Below are 22,809 nucleotides of genomic sequence, written 5' to 3'. Positions count from 1 at the left end.
CCACGAAGTTGCTGGGATTTCACTATTATCAAGGAAAAATACAAAGTGTGGCAGTACAGTTTTTCTCTCTCTCTCAGAAAATCTCTCATTAAAAACCGTGCAACATCATTTCGAGTTGAATCGTCATCTGGATCAAACACAACTAGGCTCTATAAAACCCAACAAATGTGGCAATAGACGTTTCACTTATATATACAAATGTCATAAAGCCCCCAAGAGGAATGAATTTGATAAGATGATTGGTTGGCCTTAACCTTATGTTGCGGTCATCCAAGAAATGTTTTCACCAGCCTAAATGAACTATAGAATTATATCAAGGTCAGTGTTTTAGAATCTAATTACCTAGATATCATGGGAAAAGTATTAGGTACTCCTGAAGCAAAGTGACGTGGTACTCTCTCCTCTCATGTGTGTAGTAGACTCCACCATAAATTTAATTAGTTTAATTTACCATAAAATGAGAGAAGGGAATATCATATCAACCCACTTAGAAAGTACCTAAGAATTACTTATATAGTGTAACTGTGAGAAACAAAATAGAGAAAACACACGCCAAAGAAAAATATTCACATGCACAAGACAATATTTACGTGGTTTGGCAATTTGCCTACGTCCACGAAGTTGCTGGGATTTCACTATTATCAAGGAAAAATACAAAGTGTGGCAGTACAGTTTTTCTCTCTCTCTCAGAAAATCTCCCATTAAAAACCACGCAACATCATTTCGAGTTGGATCGTCATTTGGATCAAACACAACTAGGCTCTATAAAACCCAACAAATGTGGCAATAGACGTTTCACTTATATATACAAATGTCATAAAGCCCCCAAGAGGAATGAATTTGATAAGATGATTGGTTGGCCTTAACCTTATGTTGCGGTCATCCAAGAAATGTTTTCACCAGCCTAAATGAACTATAGAATTATATCAAGGTTGGTGTTTTAGAATCTAATTACCTAAATATCATGGGAAAAGTATTAGGTACTCCTGAAGCAAAGTGACGTGGTACTCTCTCCTCTCATGTGTGTAGTAGACTCCACCATAAATTTAATTAGTTTAATTTACCATAAAATGAGAGAAGGGAATATCATATCAACCCACTTAGAAAGTATCTAAGAATTACTTATATAGTGTAACTGTGTTACCTTTAGTTCTAACATTCCTACCAAATGTGTCAAATGAAATAAACCCGATGGCCAACAGGTGGGTCCTACGCTGGCCAAATACTGTATGGTATAAAATTTATCCAAGTATCCTTGCACCCTATCTATGTTGTATCATCTATGGTCTGGCAAAAAAGTTATCAGGCCTACATGACGTGAACAATAGAAGTAGAAGTTGGTGGTCTAGAATCTTTTTGTTTTTTTTTTTTTTTTTTTTTGAGAAAGGGTGGTCTAGAATCTTGTTTCGTAGATATCAGGTACGTCAACTGTCAAGATGAAATTAACCCTCCTTTTTTGGTCAAGCAGGTTGGTCCTATGTTGTCCATTAATGGTGGTGGCTTAACCATCCTTTTATGAGTATAATCGTGGTGGTTCTAGGAATTATTTCTTGGGTGGTCATTAAGAGCATTCATATTAGTTTGTATCAAAATAACATGAGGGTAAAATTTTGTACAACCAACCACAAACATTATACACAACAACTTATGTATTATTGTGCAAAATGCATTTATAGTTACAATAATTATGCAAATATTTACGGTTACAGTTCATATGCAAATTTATTTATTAATACTTTCTTTACTCGTATATAGAGAGAGATGATTTGAGAGAGTAGTAAACAATTGATAAAGAAATAATATTTTAATAATATATAGTGTAAAATAGATTTGATGTGGATTTTAAAAAAAATTAGTATTGTAAAATAGAAAAATTAGGTTTTTATGCTAAAATAGATAAGACTTTTTGCATTAGGAATTTTTTTGTTACTCAACTTATTGATTATTGAAACTATGTTTACCCTTATTGGTCTTTGTAACTATATTGTAGGGTGTTAAATTTTTTTATTTATGATAAAAAAATATTTCAAAAAAGATTATATATATATATATATATTTTAAGGTTAGGGTATTCATTTGAACACCCTAAACATAACATGGAGCCGTCCTTGGTTATAATCCATCACCCGTATAATTTTGGAAGTTGTAAGTTGGATTAGTGGCAAGTCCGATTATTACGCCGGTGGTCTCATCCACTTCATAACCAGGTTTAAGAAAATTCGGTGGGGGGAGGGGTGGGGGTTGACGATCAGCACACCTCTACAAATCCCTTTTTTCCTCCTAAAAAAAAGAAAAAAGAAAAAAAAATGTTGGCCCTACGTTAGCCAAATTTTGTATGGTATATAAATTATGTCCAGGGATGCAGCTTGCACCCTATGTTGTACCATCTATGGTCTTCCAAGAAAGTTTCTTGGGCCTACATGAACTATATATATAGTGTTTGTTTGGGACAAGCTGAAAATTTCAGTTTATTTGCAATTTCAGTTTATTTTTGCTACTATTTATGAGTCTTACTGTACTTTTTGGTACTATTTATGTATTTTACTATACTATTCACCTAACTTTTACCTTTATCTACAGTACTTTCGGTAAAAAATTTTCAGTTTCAATTAAATAAACTATTCCTAAACGGACACATAGTCTTGAATCTAGATACCATTTACGTATGTTACATATAACTTTAACTTTCCTAGCAAATATGTCAAGATGAAAGTAACCCTCCTTCGGTTAACTACAAAGCTAATTTTTACGGTGCTATCTTCGATGATCCGTAACACAGAAGCCTAGGAAATGACGTCTATGACAGAGCAGATCCGTCTCCCCCAAGTAATACCAATCGTAGAGGCCTTGGCTGCTAATTCAATTCAGTCTACAATAGGGGCTGAGAAGGTAGTTTTAGAGGTGACTGAACTGAGGTTATCAAGATTCAGGGAAGGGATAAATATTGCTAGCATTGATCCCTTCCCTGAATCACAATTTCTAAATCACTAACTTTATTTTTGTTTTCCAACATTTTTTCACTAGAGAAAAAGCAATAGAAACCGCAACTACTCATTTAGGCATTAAACATTCATTTAATCCCACTTGTTTTTTTTAGAGGGAGGAAGGGTAAAAAATGATCTCGATTTCTTTGATGAGAAGGCCATGTTTATCAGCGGAGAGCTCATCACACAGAGCAAAAGTATCTTCATGGCCATAGTCCTTGACCCCCTCCAACAGAGTCTGTGGTGGTGGCATTGCCGGCGAAGGTGGTGGTGATGGTGGATATGTTTAAATTAATTGAGTCACATCCTAATAACTGTGGCACCATTTGGTAGAATGAATATTATTGGTTTGATCCTTTGGTTGGATGAACACATGGGGCCGGGTAAACAATAATTAAAGCAGTATGATGTGCACATCAGCCCATGGGATGTGTAATGTGCACATGGCTAGCTCTTTTAGTGTAATGTGCACATAGATTCTATGTGTGCTAGTGCAACTAATAAACAATAGTTTAATTAATCAATAATTAATTGAGGAAAACAACTAATAAACAATAATTAATAATTTAATTAAGCAATACATTATAAAAGACAAACAAATTAAATTATATTAGGCTAAACAACAATTAATAATTTAATAATTAATGAAATAACAATACAACAACTTATAGTTTATAAAAGACAAACAAATTAATGAAACAACTAAACAACAATAATTAATAATTTTATTAATATGTTAAATGAATTTATAGTTTATTGTATAGGTACCTTTATTCATTTCATTTTTTTTTTCCTTTTGAAGTTTTTCAGTGTACAAAATGCAAATTTGTTTTGGTTTTAAGAACTTTTTTTTATTTATTTTAAGCACAAACTTCATGTTGGCCAAATTTTGAATTTTGGCTGGTATTTACCGAAACGTCCCGAAACACCCAAAATAGACCGAAATGACCCAAAATTTTTTCAAAGTGTAATAGGAACACTCTGGACAAAATTCCTGGAGTCGCCACTGAAAAGAGGTCGTCGTTTCCAAGTGCTTAGCATGAAATCTGCATGCTTCTGCACCATTTCCCAAGCTGTGATAACGTGTCGTTCCTCAACTAGAGTTGCACCAACGGCAAATCGTATCACGTATACTCCCTCGACCACAGCATGAGTCATGAAGACACAGCCCGACATGTTAATGGACTCCAACAATTTGCGGTTTGCCTCATTCGCAAGTTCCTCGCTTACTATGTCAAGCTTACCATTTTTGTATACTGTCTCACTTAGTGCCGATGGCAAAATCCTGAAACAAACCATGGCAAAAATTATAGGGACCACAATTTCAAACCTTTTATCCATATCTACACGCTCTTCAAAAAGTTTGGCCATTTTCACATGGTTTCTCATGAAGCTCCTAAGGTTATCTACACCATAGCTTCTAAGCACAAACCATAATTTCAAGGAACGAAATCTTCGGCTTAGGGTTATCTGCCAGTCTTTATAGTCCACCACTTGCTTTGAATCCGTGGCTTTATTCCTCAAGTACTCAGGGTTGGTTGAGAGTGACTTTATCAAGGCACTAGGATCTTTAACCCAAAGGCAACAGCAATCCAAAGTGGTTAAGAACCACTTGTGTGCATTGAGACTAAATGAGTTTGCACCCTCAACACCATTAATGAAGTGCCGAAACTCTGGACAAATACAAGCGCTTCCGGCATAAGCGGCATCAACATGAACCCACATTCCATAATCTTTTGCCACAGCACATAACGATTCTAGTGGATCAATGGCAGCTGTTGAAGTTGTTCCCACGGTGGCACATAAAAACAATGGAACTAGGCCTGCTTGCACATCTTCGCAAATTTGGGCTCGTAGTGAGACAGGTGATAGTGCATATGATGTTGACTTATAAGTCTTGATGGCTCTGACATTCATTGGATGGATCCCTGCTATTTGTGCGGCTTTTTGGATTGCACTATGTGTCTGGTCAGAAGTATAAACCACCAACTTTATGAGGTTCTCTCTCCCAATTTTGCTTAGTATTTGATCCCTTGCAGCGACAATTGTGCACAAAACGGCCTCACACGTAGTCCCTTGTAGCACACCCCCGCCATTGCCAGAGAAAAGGAAAGACTTTGGCAGCTGAAGCATATCTCCAAGCCAATCCACGACTATTGTCTCTAGTTCAGTAGCTGCTGGTGATGCAATCCAACTGAATCCGACCACATTGAAGCCGGTGCTAAGCATCTCGCCTAGAAACCCTGCAATGCTACTAGTGCATTGGAAGTAAGCAAAGAAGTTAGGGCTTTGCCAATGTGTTAAACCAGGAACTATGTGCTTTTTTACATCATGAAGAATGGTTTCAATGGGTTCTGGATTTTTTGGGGTGGACTCTGGCAAGAGTTTCCGGAGATATCCTGGTTCAACTTGGCTTAGAACCGGGTATGTTTCTACATCGCGATAATAATCAGCAAGGAAGTCTATGATCATATGGCCTTGCCGCCTGAATTCCTCGGGGTCTAATGGGTTATTGTTATAGGAAGAAGTGTGGTTGGGCATATGGTCAGACTTGACGCTACCCATATATATATGTACTATGGGGAAAAGAAATGGTTCAGGATTCTTTGGTTTTCTGGTGGAAGGGTTATAACTGTGGAAAGGAAAAAGTGAAACGAGAAACTAAAGACTATCTTGTAGCTGATGAGATGAAATGAAGGGAATGGAGAGTTTATATATATGTCAGGGAGCTACGTGAGGAATAAAATTCACCGTGATTTTCTTTGAATAGACCACCATTGTCTCATTAGCCACAAGACTGCCCAAGTCATTTACAGCATCAGAGGGATATATATTTATGTATGTTAAATGAAGAGTAGATGGTGGTTGTGAACAGGTCCAGAGCTAGGACTTAGTGTTAGGGGCAGCTATAATTACGTGCGATAACTCTAACCTCCAACTTAATTTGCTGCTTAGACGTTGTGGGTTTTTTTTTTTTTTTTTTTTTTTTTTTTTATTATAGGTCTTTGATGTGTATGTTTGCTGCTAGGTAAGGACAAAATTACTCTACTAAAATTTTTTTAAAGGGCCAAGTTGTTTGTTTTGGGTAAAATTTGTTGGTTGGACTTAAATTTTTTTAGCTAGTTTTGCTATTAGTAATTTTTGTTGTTGCGCTAATGTTTTTGAGCTTGTATATTTTGTTTTAGATTTTAGTTCTATAATTTTTTTATGACCTTTAAAAATAGAAAAATGTGAAGGATACAAACTTGTTTTATAAATTAATGATGTGGTGAGTGTTATTGATAAGTAAAAAAAAATGATATAAATTATGAGCTTAGATACAAACCAATAAGAATTTGCTATCTCAACACTTTGTAAAAATATTGTAGAAAAGTTTGTGACTATATTATTACTTTAAAAAAAAAATCAATGATATTGTTAAGAGGGCAAAGTGTAATTTTATAAAAACAAAATTGCTAAAATTAATACCAATATACATATACTAATATCTTTTAGAAAAAAAAAAAAAATCAGGGGGGTCCATTGCCCCCCAAAGCCCAAGCTTAGTTCCGTCCCTGGTTGTGAAAGGGGTGGTGAGTAAAGGGCTGATAATGAATTAAAACCATGCCAAACCGCTCAATTAAATTTTGATTCATACGTCATTGGGCGCACCAGAGGGATGAATCCAAAAAGGTCGGCCAGTATGTTTTCCAGTTGTTGCTGTTGCCCTCGGCTAGAGTTAAAAGGTTAGCTCAACAGTTGCCTTCACGAGAAATGCCATTGATCAGCTCCACATTCCAAGACCAAAATGTAGTTACAATACTGTTACATACAATTACAATTATCAACCAAAAGAGACCATACAATATGATATTTTCTTTAGGCCTGCTTGTTTTGTTTTTTTGTTTTTTGAGTGAGAATCAAATTCTTTGAGCTTGTTAAGATGGAGCATTTATGTGACCATGCCAAATTTTGTCTCACAAATAAGAATTATAAGTTATAATGGTAAAATTACAGAATTACTAACTTGATTAGGACATTTTTAAATCTTAAATCCTAAAATGTAACTTATCAAATTTTTTGTGATATACTATATAAATATAATAAAAGTTACGCTTTAGAAATTGTGATTGTGCCAATGACAAAACGCATGTGTTACATGATGTACAATAGATAACTTATTACGTGACTTACTATTTATTAAAATATTTACTTTATCTCGTGGTTACACAATTACACCAAATAACTCAATTATTTTATGATAAAATAAGTACTAAATATATATATATATTTTTTTTTTAAGGGTAAAACTTAGATACAGTACTTTAGGTACTGTTCCTTAGGTACCCTTTTAAAATTCTGCCACGTGTTCAGTCACTTAAGTTTGTAAACGACGTTAACCAACCGTATCTTCCTCTTCTTCTTCTTCTTCTTCTTCTCTTCTCCTGTGAAAGCCATTCAAAATTCCAGAAAACTCCAAACCCCAATTTCTCACACCTAATCTATAATATTGAGATACAAATCATCCTACAATGCTAGAGCATCCAAAACCTACATATCCAAAAAAAAAAAAACCCAAAATTTTTAGTCTGCATTTTGTTTATTCTGTTCTTGTAAGACCACTGTTTTATGGTTTCATCTTTTTTGGGTTGGACGTTGTTGCTAAGTCCAGGGTCCCATTGTATACTTCTTTTCTATTTATAATACAAAATTCTCTCTTTTTTCTTTAAAAAAAAAAATCATAAATCCCACAAACCCAATTCACAAATTCCAAATCCAAATCAACCCGGCCTTCAACTAAACCAAGTCTAAAAGCACAAAATTCGACTTAGATCTACTGGGTATGAGCTGATCTAAATAGATTGTTCTTAACAGCTCCGTGTGTTAGTTCAAGTTTAAGAGACACTCTGTGTTGTTGCTCCATGTTGCTGCTTCACCTTCGCGTGTTAGTTCTTGACAGCTCTGTGCTACCGCTTTAGTTGCGAAAATGAAGACGAAGAGGAAGAGGAAGATAGTGGGGTTAGGGTTCTCAAAGCTGATTGAATGGGTGACATTTGAACAGGTGGAATCGTCCATAGAGGATTTCTTGTAGCAAAACTTTTCTTTTTCTCTGGAGAGAGAGAGAGATTTAAGGTTTTTCTTGTTTTTTTCATGGCAAATTGGGTTTCAGCAGAACAAGAAAAGTAAAAAAGAAAAATACGAATGACCAACTTAACGCCGTTTGCAAACTTAAATGGCTAGACAGGTGGCAGAATTTTAAAAGGGGTACCTAAGGAACAGTACCCAAAAGTACTGTATCTAAGTTTTGCCCTTTTTTTAAATGCTAGAGCTACAAGCACTGAGCAACCAAATGTATAATTGAACCCTAAAGCTATCACTTGACTGACAAAAAATTTAATTCCACAACTATCAGTCTAGCAAACATTAATTAAACGTGTCACATTTGTACTAACCAGTGGCGGACATCACAAGGACTGAAGGGGCCTTGGCCGCCCTCCCCCACCCCACCCCCCCCCCCCCAATTTTTTGAAAAAAATGAATGAATTTTTTTTTTTTGAATTATCATAAATAATTTGAAAATTTTTAAAAGAACCTTATCATTTTGGTTCCTATACCCAATAATATACATATATATTTAAGAAAGTCTAAAAATAAATATAACTCTCATTTAAATAGAAAAATAATACTAGAGATACAAACTATTTTACAAAAAATATTACAAATGGCTGATGTGATGAATAGTAATTGGTAAATGAAAAAGTAATATTAATGCTACTACAGTTTTGTGTTTACAACATAAAAAGTAAAAGTTCAGTGTGACCATAGACTGAAATTCTCTCAAACTAGACAAGAAATAGTGAAAGACAAGTTTGAAGCTTCTGTAGACCCCTTACCCATGTATAATGCTCCTGTGCATGTTACTTTACTTTTCATTTGTGTTTTTTTGATTTCTATACTTTACTTTTCATTTGCTTTTTTTTTTTTTTTTATTCCTTATAATACATTATTTGTTATTATAATAATTAATATATTATATACCGTATGGCATTATAATTAATAAATGTACTTGATTAGTTTGATTAAAATATAAAGCATATACTATTATATTAACATGTATTTAGCACTTCAAAAAAAATTAACATGTATTTAATTATTGTTTATAGCACATATTAAGTTATGAAATATTGTATATTACTATTTTAGATTTCATATATATACAAAAAATTTTATAGATAGCCACCAAAGATAAATTCCTAGCCACACCAGCATTGGTCTTAACTCCACAACTTTCCAGCCTGGGGTTTAGTACAAGTGTACAACTTTTGCATGTTCCTGCACCACTTACCAGGCCATGTTAAACGTGTCACTCCACCAATTCTAAAGTCCTACAACTAACCCACTGCCAAATCTTCAATGAATTTGGAAATGAGAACATATTTTTGGCTGAATTTTTGTTTTCAGTCTTTATAACTCAAAGCTCTAAATTTTGAATTTGAGTCACCGAAAATGAGAACATATTTTTGGAAGTTTTTAAGTTATGAAAAACAATTAAGCTAATTATCATGTTCCTCGTCACTTAATTAGGATATCAAAATTATCATTTTTGTATTGGGAAAATTTGACTATAAACTTGGTTATAGTAAATTACTATAATTCTCACTAAAAAAAATTAATATTGCTATATATTTTAAAATTTTATATATATAACGGCTTTATATTTATAACAGGAGTACTAAAAAATTTTGTATTTCATATTCTCGGTTGCTCCTATCTTAAAGTGAATGCTCTTATTCTCGGTTGCTTCTATCTTAAAGATGAAATTGCCAAAAAAAATAAGATGAATTACCAAATATTGCTATATAACGGCTTTATATTTATAAGTTATAACAGGAGTACTAACAAATTTTGTATTTCAATATTCTCGGTTGCTCCTATCTTAAAGTGAATGCTCTTATTCTCTGTTGCTTCTATCTTAAAGATGAAATTACCAAAAAAAATAAGATGAATTACCAAATATGCTTGCTGATTGGGAAAACGGAGGACTTCCATTTCGCAAGAAGAAATTCTATTAATAGTGTAATTTTTTTAGTGCTTATATAGCAAGAGAAAAATCTTGGGATTATTTTTTTTAAATTTTATATTTTATGGTTTGAAAATCTTAAAGACTCCATTTATTTATTTTGACAAACTAAGACTTGAGCATGCAACACTAGAGAATGATATAAATTGACTAGAGTTTTTTTTTGGCTAACACAATGTAACATTCATGTCTCTTTCTCCTTTTTTAGTCACATTACATGTGTTCTTGGAGATTTATATTGAACTTAAAGAAACATTATTTAAATAATGTTTTTTATTTTTATTTTTATATGTTTTAAATAACGTTGTTTCATCCATAAGTAATATCAACTTGATAAGTTCATCATTATATTTTTGTCTAGATCATAACTTGATTGCAATCATTATTTAACATGTTCTTGATGAAGTTTTTTATTTGTGCAACTTAATAGTAAAATTATCAAACATTTCGTTTCTTTTTTGCTAAACAAAAACCAGCTAGAGGTTCCCCACTCTTCGTTGATTAGTATTTTTCAAGAATCATAGAAGGAAATGCTTAAACTAAAAACTAGCTATATGTCTAGAAACTTGGGAACATAACAATATATTTATATATTTATTATTTATTTTATTTTATTTTACTAAAGGAGAGCTTCACATACCCAACCATAATGAAAACTTCGAAAGATAAAAATTACAAATAAAAATTGTCAAAATCAAATCGAATGAGTTGAGACTTACCCCACATTGAGAAGGTTCACGAGTAGTTTAGAATAAAGACAGAGCTAAAGCAAGAGTCCACAAACACACCAAAACATGAACAAAACAAAAACAAAAACTTATACATATACAAAAACTAACAAACTAAATCAACAATTAATAATTTAGAGAAACAAAAAACAACTAATTGAGTAACAATATACTTTAAGAACATAAATTTAAATGTTTACATACAAAAATTAATAAAGAAGAATAGATTTAATAGGTTTTAAAAGGAAATTATAAAGTTATTTTATTTTGCACTTTTGTTTTTGATTTATAACACTACTTATTTATATCATTTTCTACCCACCAACTTATATGTATAAGAGAGAGTTTGGATACAGTTGAAATAGCTTGCATTTGCGTTTTCTGTGGGTCCCATACATTGTTCACGGGACCCGCAAGTACAGAATTTGACAAAATCAACTTTAAAACTAGGTCCCATGGCACTATTTACACGTTTAAAAATTATTTTGCTACAATGTTTTCTTTTTTCAGTTTTCAGCAATAAGCGGTATCCAAACAGACCCTAAATGTTAGTGAATGACTAATGTTTTAGCAGAAAAATCCTACAATTGTGATTGGAAAAAAAAAATTATAACTTGAATTGGAAAAACACTAAATAAGTTTGAAATGAAATAAAGATAAAGCATTAAAGCTAATAAAATAGTTTGAATGACATTGTCGTTGATATTATCTTGAAAATATTACTGTTTACCAATCTTCTCAATGTGATGCTAACATATACAGAGATAAATATCTTATGATTTAATGAAAAAGAAGATTTACTATTTAGAAGGCACTCAATCATTTATCCTTCTCAATTGAAATGAGCAAGGCTATTGCTATTTCAGTCATTAAAAAAAAAAAAAAAAAAAATACATGTGAGCGCCATAATCTACAAAAATTATTCTTTTCAATCAATATATTTAATACTGTATAATTGGAGGATAACCATGACGACTTGTATTTACCTTAATTTTGGATGTCAATAAGTATTATTATTATAATTAGCAATAGGGGTTACCATAATTTTGGATCATCTCCTTTACCTTTCTTAATTTGTCATCATTTTTCAAAAAAAATTAAAATTATTGTATTGGTAAATTTTATTATATACTAATTTGGGGTAGAGATAATTCATGTAACTTTGCTTTAAATAGACAATGACTTTGATGTTGATATAAATGGAAGATGGACTAATAGTCTCAAGGTGATGGTCATCTGGGTGGTTTTTTTTGTTTCTAGTTTAAAATAAATGTTAGTGTCAAAAAGTATGTGCAAATATATAGGAGCGCACACATGCATGCACAAAGACGCAACTAAAAATAAATATAAATGGAGACAAAACATAAACCTAAACATAACATATGCTTATACACAAACTAGCTAATTAGATTCAATAATTAACGAATAATAGAAACAAAAATTGCTAATATATATGTTAATTAATTAGATTTAAATGTTTATAAAAAAATTTCATGAAGAAGAAAAAATTTAATGAACTTTAAAAGATAATTATAGAGTTATTTTATTTTCTATTTATTATCTTTAGTTTTAAAATCTTACTTGTAATTTATAATTTTTACTCACTAACTTATAAGTATAAATCTTAGTGGTATATAGCTATAAATTTTATTTGCCTTATAAACAGTTGGAGAGTTTCCTTAACCGCTAGCTTTGTTGGGCTTTTCTATTTTTTATATATTTTTTAATAAATTTGACACAAGTAGATCTTGTCAAACACAAACACAAACCCAAACCCAAACAGCCCAAACCACATAAGTTCAAGTACATGACTAAACTGATCGATATTTACTTTGTCAACCTCAACCTCAATATGTAAATAGTGCACTAAAATATCTCCAAAAATGTAGCAAACTAGAAATATAAGATGTAATACAAATCCTTTGTACCACATTTTGTATTCCATTTTTTGTTCCACCAATCACATATATATAGAGATGGGTTCAAGTTACACCTGGTGTAACTCTTTACTCTAAAGAGTTACACTTTTTTAAAACCATTGGATTTAAGTAAATCCAACAGTAAAAAAAAAAAAAAAAAAAAAAACCATTAATGCAAATATTCTAATTGATCTTATTTATTATCCCTTATTTAATACATTCCATACTTATTTCTAAACCCAAAAAAAATTATACGTTTGACTCTTTCTCTCTCCATGCACATCTCTCTCTCTTTCTCTTTGCAAGTATCTCTCTCTATCTCCTCCACGGCTCTTCCACCTCCACAGCTAGGTCGCCAACAGAAAAAAAAAAAAATGATGTGACATCATTTTATTGGAAGAATTAAATACTTGTAACAGGCTTATGTGGCACTCAATGAAAAATATAGAATGAGGGATTACTAGTGCAAACAAAATATAATTTCAGGGGATAAAATTTAAATTATGAAACTTTGGGGTTCTTGTCCCATAAATATAAGTCTTGTGATGGAATCATGTAAAACTCTCTAATTTTGTTTAATTTTAATATTGTTTAATTTGATGTAACTCTTTAGAGTAATACATTTTCTTCACTGTTAGATTTAAGTAGATCTAACGGTAAAAAATATGAACCCATTAACGCTAATTACCATATCATTTATTATCCCTTATTTTTTGAATTTCCATATCTGTCTTTACTCCTTTTTTTTTTTTTTTTTTTTTTACAAAATAGAATTTCTACTTTAGCCTAATCTAAGTATATATGTGTGTGAAGCTTCCTCCTAGAAACTTGAACCCTGGCCCTTGCCCCCGACACTCCATAAGCATTTATACTTGTAGAGTGACCACCACACCAAAGGTGCGTGGTAGTCTATCTTTACTCCTAAAAGAATCCAAGTGTACAATAAAGAGGAGAAAAGATGAATATCCCTCGATCCAAGTTGAGAGTTCCCTTAACTCCTTGGCATGATTAGCTAGAGCATATGCTAATTTAAAACACTATTTAGTCTAATACATCTGAAATCTCCTTCAAGCATGGTTCCTCCAAGTGAATTAATGCCAACAACTATGAGTTGGCAAACTCCCCCAGTTCATGCCAAACCGCTCAATTAAATTTTGATTCATACGTCATTGGGCGCACCAGTGGGATGAATCCAAAAAGGTCGGCCAGTATGTTTTCCAGTTGTTGCTGTTGCCCTCGGCTAGAGTTAAAAGGTTAGCTCAACAGTTGCCTTCACGAGAAAAGCCATTGATCAGCTCCACATTCCAAGACCAAAATGTAGTTACAATACTGTTACATACAATTACAATTATCAACCAAAAGAGACCATACAATATGATATTTTCTTTAGGCCTGCTTGTTTTGTTTTTTTTTGTTTTTTGAGTGAGAATCAAATTCTTTGAGCTTGTTAAGATGGAGCATTTATGTGACCATGCCAAATTTTGTCTCACAAATAAGAATTATAAGTTATAATGGTAAAATTACAGAATTACTAACTTGATTAGGACATTTTTAAATCTTAAATCCTAAAATGTAACTTATCAAATTTTTTGTGATATACTATATAAATATAATAAAAGTTACGCTTTAGAAATTGTGATTGTGCCAATGACAAAACGCATGTGTTACATGATGTACAATAGATAACTTATTACGTGACTTACTATTTATTAAAATATTTACTTTATCTCGTGGTTACACAATTACACCAAATAACTCAATTATTTTATGATAAAATAAGTACTAAATATATATTTTTTTTTTTTTAAATGCTAGAGCTACAAGCACTGAGCAACCAAATGTATAATTGAATCCTAAAGCTATCACTTGACTGACAAAAAATTTAATTCCACAACTATCAGTCTAGCAAACATTAATTAAACGTGTCACATTTGTACTAACCAGTGGCGGACATCACAAGGACTGAAGGGGCCTTGGCCGCCCTCCCCCCCCCCCCCCCCCCCCCCCCCAATTTTTTGAAAAAAATGAATGATTTTTTTTTTTTTTTTGAATTATCATAAATAATTTGAAAATTTTTAAAAGAACCTTATCATTTTGGTTCCTATACCCAATAATATACATATATATTTAAGAAAGTCTAAAAATAAACATAACTCTCATTTAAATAGAAAAATAATACTAGAGATACAAACTATTTTACAAAAAATATTACAAATGGCTGATGTGATGAATAGTAATTGGTAAATGAAAAAGTAATATTAATGCTACTACAGTTTTGTGTTTACAGCATAAAAAGTAAAAGTTCAGCGTGACCATAGGCTGAAATTCTCTCAAACTAGACAAGAAATAGTGAAAGACAAGTTTGAAGCTTCTGTAGACCCCTTACCCATGTATAATGCTCCTGTGCATGTTACTTTACTTTTCATTTGTGTTTTTTTGATTTCTATACTTTACTTTTCATTTGCTTTTTTTTTTTTTTTATTCCTTATAATACATTATTTGTTATTATAATAATTAATATATTATATACCGTATGGCAATATAATTTATAAATGTACTTGATTAGTTTGATTAAAATATAAAGCATATACTATTATATTAACATGTATTTAGCACTTCAAAAAATATTAACATGTATTTAATTATTGTTTATAGCACATATTAAGTTATGAAATATTGTATATTACTATTTTAGATTTCATATATATACAAAAAATTTTATAGATAGCCCCCAAAGATAAATTCCTAGCCACACCAGCATTGGTACTAACTCCACAACTTTCCAGCCTGGGGTTTAGTACAAGTGTACAACCTTTGCATGTTCCTGCACCACTTTCCAGGCCATGATAAACGTGTCACTCCACCAATTCTAAAGTCCTACAACTAACCCACTGCCAAATCTTCAATGAATTTGGAAATGAGAACATATTTTTGGCTGAATTTTTGTTTTCAGTCTTTATAACTCAAAGCTCTAAATTTTGAATTTGAGTCACCGAAAATGAGAACATATTTTTGGAAGTTTTTAAGTTATGAAAAACAATTAAGCTAATTAGCATGTTCCTCGTCACTTAATTAGGATATCAAAATTATCATTTTTGTATTGAGAAAATTTGACTATAAACTTGGTTATAGTAAATTACTATAATTCTCACTAAAAAAAATTAATATTGCTATATATTTTAAAATTTTATATATATAACGGCTTTATATTTATAACAGGAGTACTAAAAAATTTTGTATTTCATATTCTCGGTTGCTCCTATCTTAAAGTGAATGCTTATTCTCGGTTGCTTCTATCTTAAAGATGAAATTGCCAAAAAAAATAAGATGAATTACCAAATATTGCTATATAACGGCTTTATATTTATAAGTTATAACAGGAGTACTAACAAATTTTGTATTTCAATATTCTCGATTGCTCCTATCTTAAAGTGAATGCTCTTATTCTCTGTTGCTTCTATCTTAAAGATGAAATTACCAAAAAAAATAAGATGAATTACCAAATATGCTTGCTGATTGGGAAAACGGAGGACTTCCATTTCGCAAGAAGAAATTCTATTAATAGTGTAATTTTTTTAGTGCTTATATAGCAAGAGAAAAATCTTGGGATTATTTTTTTAAAATTTTATATTTTATGGTTTGAAAATCTTAAAGACTCCATTTATTTATTTTGACAAACTAAGACTTGAGCATGCAACACTAGAGAATGATATAAATTGACTAGAGTTTTTTTTTGGCTAACACAATGTAACATTCATGTCTCTTTCTCCTTTTTTAGTCACATTACATGTGTTCTTGGAGATTTATATTGAACTTAAAGAAACATTATTTAAATAATGTTTTTTTTTTTTTATATGTTTTAAATAACGTTGTTTCATCCATAAGTAATATCAACTTGATAAGTTCATCATTATATTTTTGTCTAGATCATAACTTGATTGCAATCATTATTTAACATGTTCTTGATGAAGTTTTTTATTTGTGCAACTTAATAGTAAAATTATCAAACATTTTGTTTCTTTTTTGCTAAACAAAAACCAGCTAGAGGTTCCCCACTCTTCGTTGATTAGTATTTTTCAAGAATCATAGAAGGAAATGCTTAAACTAAAAACTAGCTATATGTCTAGAAACTTGGGAACATAACAATATATTTATATATTTATTATTTATTTTATTTTATTTTACTAAAGGAGAGCTTCACATACCCAACCATAATGAAAACTTCGAAAGATAAAAATTACAAATAAAAATTGTCAAAATCTAATCGAATGAGTTGAGACTTACCCGCACATTGAGAAGGTTCACGAGTAGTTTAGAATAAAGACAGAGCTAAAGCAAGAGTCCACAAACACACCAAAACATGAACAAAACAAAAACAAAAACTTATACATATACAAAAACTAACAAACTAAATCAACAATTAATAATTTAGAGAAACAAAAAACAACTAATTGAGTAACAATATACTTTAAGAACATAAATTTAAATGTTTACATACAAAAATTAATAAAGAAGAATAGATTTAATAGGTTTTAATAGGAAATTATAAAGTTATTTTATTTTGCACTTTTGTTTTTGATTTATAACACTACTTATTTATATCATTTTCTACCCACCAACTTATATGTATAAGAGAGAGTTTGGATACAGTTGAAATAGCTTGCATTTGCGTTTTCTGTGGGTCCCATACATTGTTCACGGGACCCGCAAGTACAGAATTTGACAAAATCAACTTTAAAACTAGGTCCCATGGCACTATTTACACGTTTAAAAATTATTTTGCTACAATGTTTTCTTTTTTCAGTTTTCAGCAATAAGCGGTATCCAAACAGACCCTAAATGTTAGTGAATGACTAATGTTTTAGCAGAAAAATCCTACAATTGTGATTGGAAAAAAAAAATTATAACTTGAATTGGAAAAACACTAAATAAGTTTGAAATGAAATAAAGATAAAGCATTAAAGCTAATAAAATAGTTTGAATGACATTGTCGTTGATATTATCTTGAAAATATTACTGTTTACCAATCTTCTCAATGTGATGCTAACATATACAGAGATAAATATCTTATGATTTAATGAAAAAGAAGATTTACTATTTAGAAGGCACTCAATCATTTATCCTTCTCAATTGAAATGAGCAAGGCTATTGCTATTTCAGTCATTAAAAAAAAAAAAAAAATACATGTGAGCGCCATAATCTACAAAAATTATTCTTTTCAATCAATATATTTAATACTGTATAATTGGAGGATAACCATGACGACTTGTATTTACCTTAATTTTGGATGTCAATAAGTATTATTATTATAATTAGCAATAGGGGTTACCATAATTTTGGATCATCTCCTTTACCTTTCTTAATTTGTCATCATTTTTCAAAAAAAATTAAAATTATTGTATTGGTAAATTTTATTATATACTAATTTGGGGTAGAGATAATTCATGTAACTTTGCTTTAAATAGACAATGACTTTGATGTTGATATAAATGGAAGATGGACTAATAGTCTCAAGGTGATGGTCATCTGGGTGGTTTTTTTTGTTTCTAGTTTAAAATAAATGTTAGTGTCAAAAAGTATGTGCAAATATATAGGAGCGCACACATGCATGCACAAAGACGCAACTAAAAATAAATATAAATGGAGACAAAACATAAACATAAACATAACATATGCTTATACACAAACTAGCTAATTAGATTCAATAATTAACGAATAATAGAAACAAAAATTGCTAATATATATGTTAATTAATTAGATTTAAATGTTTATAAAAAATTTTCATGAAGAAGAAAAAATTTAATGAACTTTAAAAGATAATTATAGAGTTATTTTATTTTCTATTTATTATCTTTAGTTTTAAAATCTTACTTGTAATTTATAATTTTTACTCACTAACTTATAAGTATAAATCTTAGTGGTATATAGCTATAAATTTTATTTGCCTTATAAACAGTTGGAGAGTTTCCTTAACCGCTAGCTTTGTTGGGCTTTTCTATTTTTTATATATTTTTTAATAAATTTGACACAAGTAGATCTTGTCAAACACAAACACAAACCCAAACCCAAACAGCCCAAACCACATAAGTTCAAGTACATGACTAAACTGATCGATATTTACTTTGTCAACCTCAACCTCAATATATAAATAGTGCACTAAAATATCTCCAAAAATGTAGCAAACTAGAAATATAAGATGTAATACAAATCCTTTGTACCACATTTTGTATTCCATTTTTTGTTCCACCAATCACATATATATAGAGATGGGTTCAAGTTACACCTGGTGTAACTCTTTACTCTAAAGAGTTACACTTTTTTAAAACCATTGGATTTAAGTAAATCCAACAGTAAAAAAAAAAAAAATCATTAATGCAAATATTCTAATTGATCTTATTTATTATCCCTTATTTAATACATTCCATACTTATTTCTAAACCCAAAAAAAATTATACGTTTGACTCTTTCTCTCTCCATGCACATCTCTCTCTCTTTCTCTTTGCAAGTATCTCTCTCTATCTCCTCCACGGCTCTTCCACCTCCACAGCTAGGTCGCCAACAGAAAAAAAAAAAAAAAAAAAAATGATGTGACATCATTTTATTGGAAGAATTAAATACTTGTAACAGGCTTATGTGGCACTCAATGAAAAATATAGAATGAGGGATTACTAGTGCAAACAAAATATAATTTCAGGGGATAAAATTTAAATTATGAAACTTTGGGGTTCTTGTCCCATAAATATAAGTCTTGTGATGGAATCATGTAAAACTCTCTAATTTTGTTTAATTTTAATATTGTTTAATTTGATGTAACTCTTTAGAGTAATACATTTTCTTCACCGTTAGATTTAAGTAGATCTAACGGTAAAAAATATGAACCCATTAACGCTAATTACCATATCATTTATTATCCCTTATTTTTTGAATTTCCATATCTGTCTTTACTCCTTTTTTTTTTTTTTTCTTACAAAATAGAATTTCTACTTTAGCCTAATCTAAGTATATATGTGTGTGAAGCTTCCTCCTAGAAACTTGAACCCCGGCCCTTGCCCCCGACACTCCATAAGCATTTATACTTGTAGAGTGACCACCACACCAAAGGTGCGTGGTAGTCTATCTTTACTCCTAAAAGAATCCAAGTGTACAATAAAGAGGAGAAAAGATGGATATCCCTCGATCCAAGTTGAGATTTCCCTTAACTCCTTGGCATGATTAGCTAGAGCATATGCTAATTTAAAACACTATTTAGTCTAATACATCTGAAATCTCCTTCAAGCATGGTTCCTCCAAGTGAATTAATGCCAACAACTATGAGTTGGCAAACTCCCCCAGTTCATGATAGAAGTGTAGCTCTCTCAACAGATCGTGGTCACAGTGGGTCTCCTTGGCAAGGAATTAATTCAGTATGGACTATAATAAGAGAACTATGAATATCTCTAACAATAATGCCCAAACCTGTAGAATTGGTGGTTTTGAAAAAGGCTAGTGCCATATTCACCTTAAGATGAGGAGAAACAGGTGGCTGTAATTGCCATGGTTTAGGAGATGCAGTTGTTGGCTTACATTGCAAAACCTAAATACTTAATGGTCCTAAATTAAAAATTCCATCTAAAGAAATCCAAATTGCATTGAAAGGTTTCTAATGTTCGAAAATTGAAAAAGAAAAAGGGGGAAAAAAAGGATGATTAACTACAAATTAGCAAAAGTTAGAGCAATTGAAGCTTATGCTTTGCCTGGTTGGGACTTGTGAGAACAATGAATGGTCGTTGTTTGGGTATAATATAAGTGTTGAGGGCCATTTGTAAGAATCCAGGTGGAAAGAAAGAAAGCCCAATAACAAGGGCAACAAAGAATTGATAGCAAAACCATTAGGTCCAACCGGCAGGAATATTGGGTCACAGGCCCAAGAAATAAACAAATGGGTCTTGAAAAGACAAGTGGGCTTGAAGAAGCCCGGAAAGAGAGAAATAGCATCCCATGGGTAGTGTATGAGGTAGAAAAGAGAGAAAGAGCCGCCGCAGGCCCAAAGTAATGCAAACTATGAAAGTAAGGGGTTTATGGCAGACCCATAAACCCCAATGATGAAAATAAGGTTATTGGGCCGAGGAAGCCCAATGAAGTTAGTAAAAAGCCCATGGGAATGCAGAATTAGCAAAAGGGCCGAGGAAGCCCAAAGAAAGCAAACGGGCCAAGGATGCCCAAGGGAAAGCCAAAAGGGATATAGGAGCCCATAAATAAAAGCAAACCAGTGGCCATGCTAAGCCACTAGAAGAAGGAATAAATGGCCGGTCTAAAAGAGGCCCAGCAGGATTAAATTATTACAGTAGGAATAATAGAACAACATTGCAAGAAATAAGAGAAACCAAGGAATGGGCCAAAGAAATGTAAGGCCCATCACCAAATAAAGCCCAGCTCTTGAAAGGAGCGGAAAAACAAAAAGCAGCCCACATAAGAGGTCAAAAAATAAGGACGGCGAGCCTCTAGACCACAGCAGACGAATGGGCAGTAGGCAAGTTTTGGACACATATGGAATGAAGGCACGTGCAAGGCCCAGGCACCACCAACCTGTACCCAACCAATACAGAGCATGGTGAGGCCAGAGTGTCAGAGATTCAGAGGGCATGGTTTGGTGGTGGGGAGAGGGGAAAAATCTATTTTGAAGGTTTCGGCTCAGGCTCTTTCAGGGAGGTGTCCTGCTGGGATGGCTTACTATCCAAAATAGGCAAGCTGAGTTGGAACCATTAGGTGCATGCCATGAGGGATAAGGAGAGAGAAATAGCCCAAACCGTAGCAGGAAAGGGTGTCATAGCAGACTAGCAAACAAAATACTCTTCCTTGTCTGGCGATGGGAAGGCGACACACAGACGGAACAGTGATGGTCAGCCAGTACACCCAGACCAGACAAAGGGAGTTAAGGGCTAAAATAGTAAAATCTGGTCACGGCAGGCATTATAAAAGAAGGGTCTTGCCGTGAACAGAAGGGAGGAGGAACAACGGAAACTTTGACTAAGAAATAGAAAACTTAAAAGAAATAGCAAAGAAAACGAGTGAGAAGAAAGAAAGGAATAGTGAGAATTAGAATAGTGGGCATGCACCGGTAGATTGGTCCCTTCTCTCCCTCATGAAATCTGGTCCTCTATGAAAACCTCGAGAGTATCTACGCAGAAAAATCACTCAGACCCGTTTCCCTCAGGGTGGTTACTCTCCACGGCAAGATTCTTTCCTAAGAGATTGACTGCATTGAGAAGGAACGTTCTTCCCTTTGTGGCTCTGCTCCTACAGATTGGATTTTTGATCGATCTTCCCTAATATTCTGACTAACCCATGCGCATTAACATTTGATATCCTTTGTTATGCTTTTTCTCTTCCGCAAAAAAGAAAACAATTAGTATTAATGTTGTAATTGATTTTAAGGGCTGTTTGGTCAATTCCCCATTAAGTGGCTAGATATTTTTTGTTTATTTTATTATTATTATGTCTGCTTGCCACGATTTGTTCGAAACAGTTTCGCCTACTGTGAACACGTCCCTAGAAAACTAAGCCTAGTTTACGCACAAGCCGAACCAACTTAAGCTGAAGCTAAGCCGGTCTCAACTCTTTTATCCAGAAAACTTGGGCTTAGTGCAGCAGGAGGTAGCCCAACACCACTAGCACAGCCCACCCCCTTACAATAGGATAGACCTAAATTTTTTTAAAAGGCAAGTCAATTTCATTGTAATCAAACCAAACATCAGTACATGGTAATACTATGATGGAAGGTCCTTCCATACAATTAAATCAAGAGCCAGTTCATGGGCCACAACATTGCCTTGGCATTTAACATGACTAAAATGATGCTAACCCATTGTTGCTACTAAGACTGTTGTTTCTCGAATAACATATCCATAGCTAAATTGGTTAGGCTATGGTTTGGATAGAACTTTTTTAATAACAGCCGAGTCACCTTCGAACACTGCTCTATCCATCCCCAATTCCTTAATGATCACGACTGCTCTTCTTGTAGCAGTGCTTCCACACATTCCACTAATGAAAGTAACCGTGTTATCTACATCATTGCTACCATGACCTCTCCCTTATCATTCCATATTAAGGTTTATTTGGGATTCACTTATTTTGCT

The 22,809-nt window shown here is 32.4% G+C and overlaps 1 protein-coding gene across 1 annotated transcript; it reads right to left on the bottom strand.

Moving 5' to 3' along the window:
* Positions 1-3,691: 3,691 nt before the first annotated feature.
* On the bottom strand, positions 3,692-5,645 carry LOC126693247 (tyrosine decarboxylase-like). Its single transcript, XM_050389161.1, has one exon. The coding sequence runs from the start codon at positions 5,547-5,549 to the stop codon at positions 3,945-3,947; it is 1,605 nt and encodes a 534-aa protein (XP_050245118.1). The 5' UTR covers positions 5,550-5,645; the 3' UTR covers positions 3,692-3,944.
* Between the last annotated feature and the right edge of the window lie 17,164 nt (positions 5,646-22,809).

Source organism: Quercus robur, chromosome 7 (assembly GCF_932294415.1).
Source record: "Quercus robur chromosome 7, dhQueRobu3.1, whole genome shotgun sequence".
Lineage (NCBI taxonomy): Eukaryota > Viridiplantae > Streptophyta > Magnoliopsida > Fagales > Fagaceae > Quercus > Quercus robur.
This window is presented reverse-complemented; position numbering and strand designations above follow the sequence as displayed.

Excerpts from the sequence above, each read along its gene's own strand:
- LOC126693247 (XM_050389161.1), bottom strand. The coding sequence starts at position 5,549 with ATGGGTAGCGTCAAGTCTGACCATATGCCCAACCACACTTCTTCCTAT.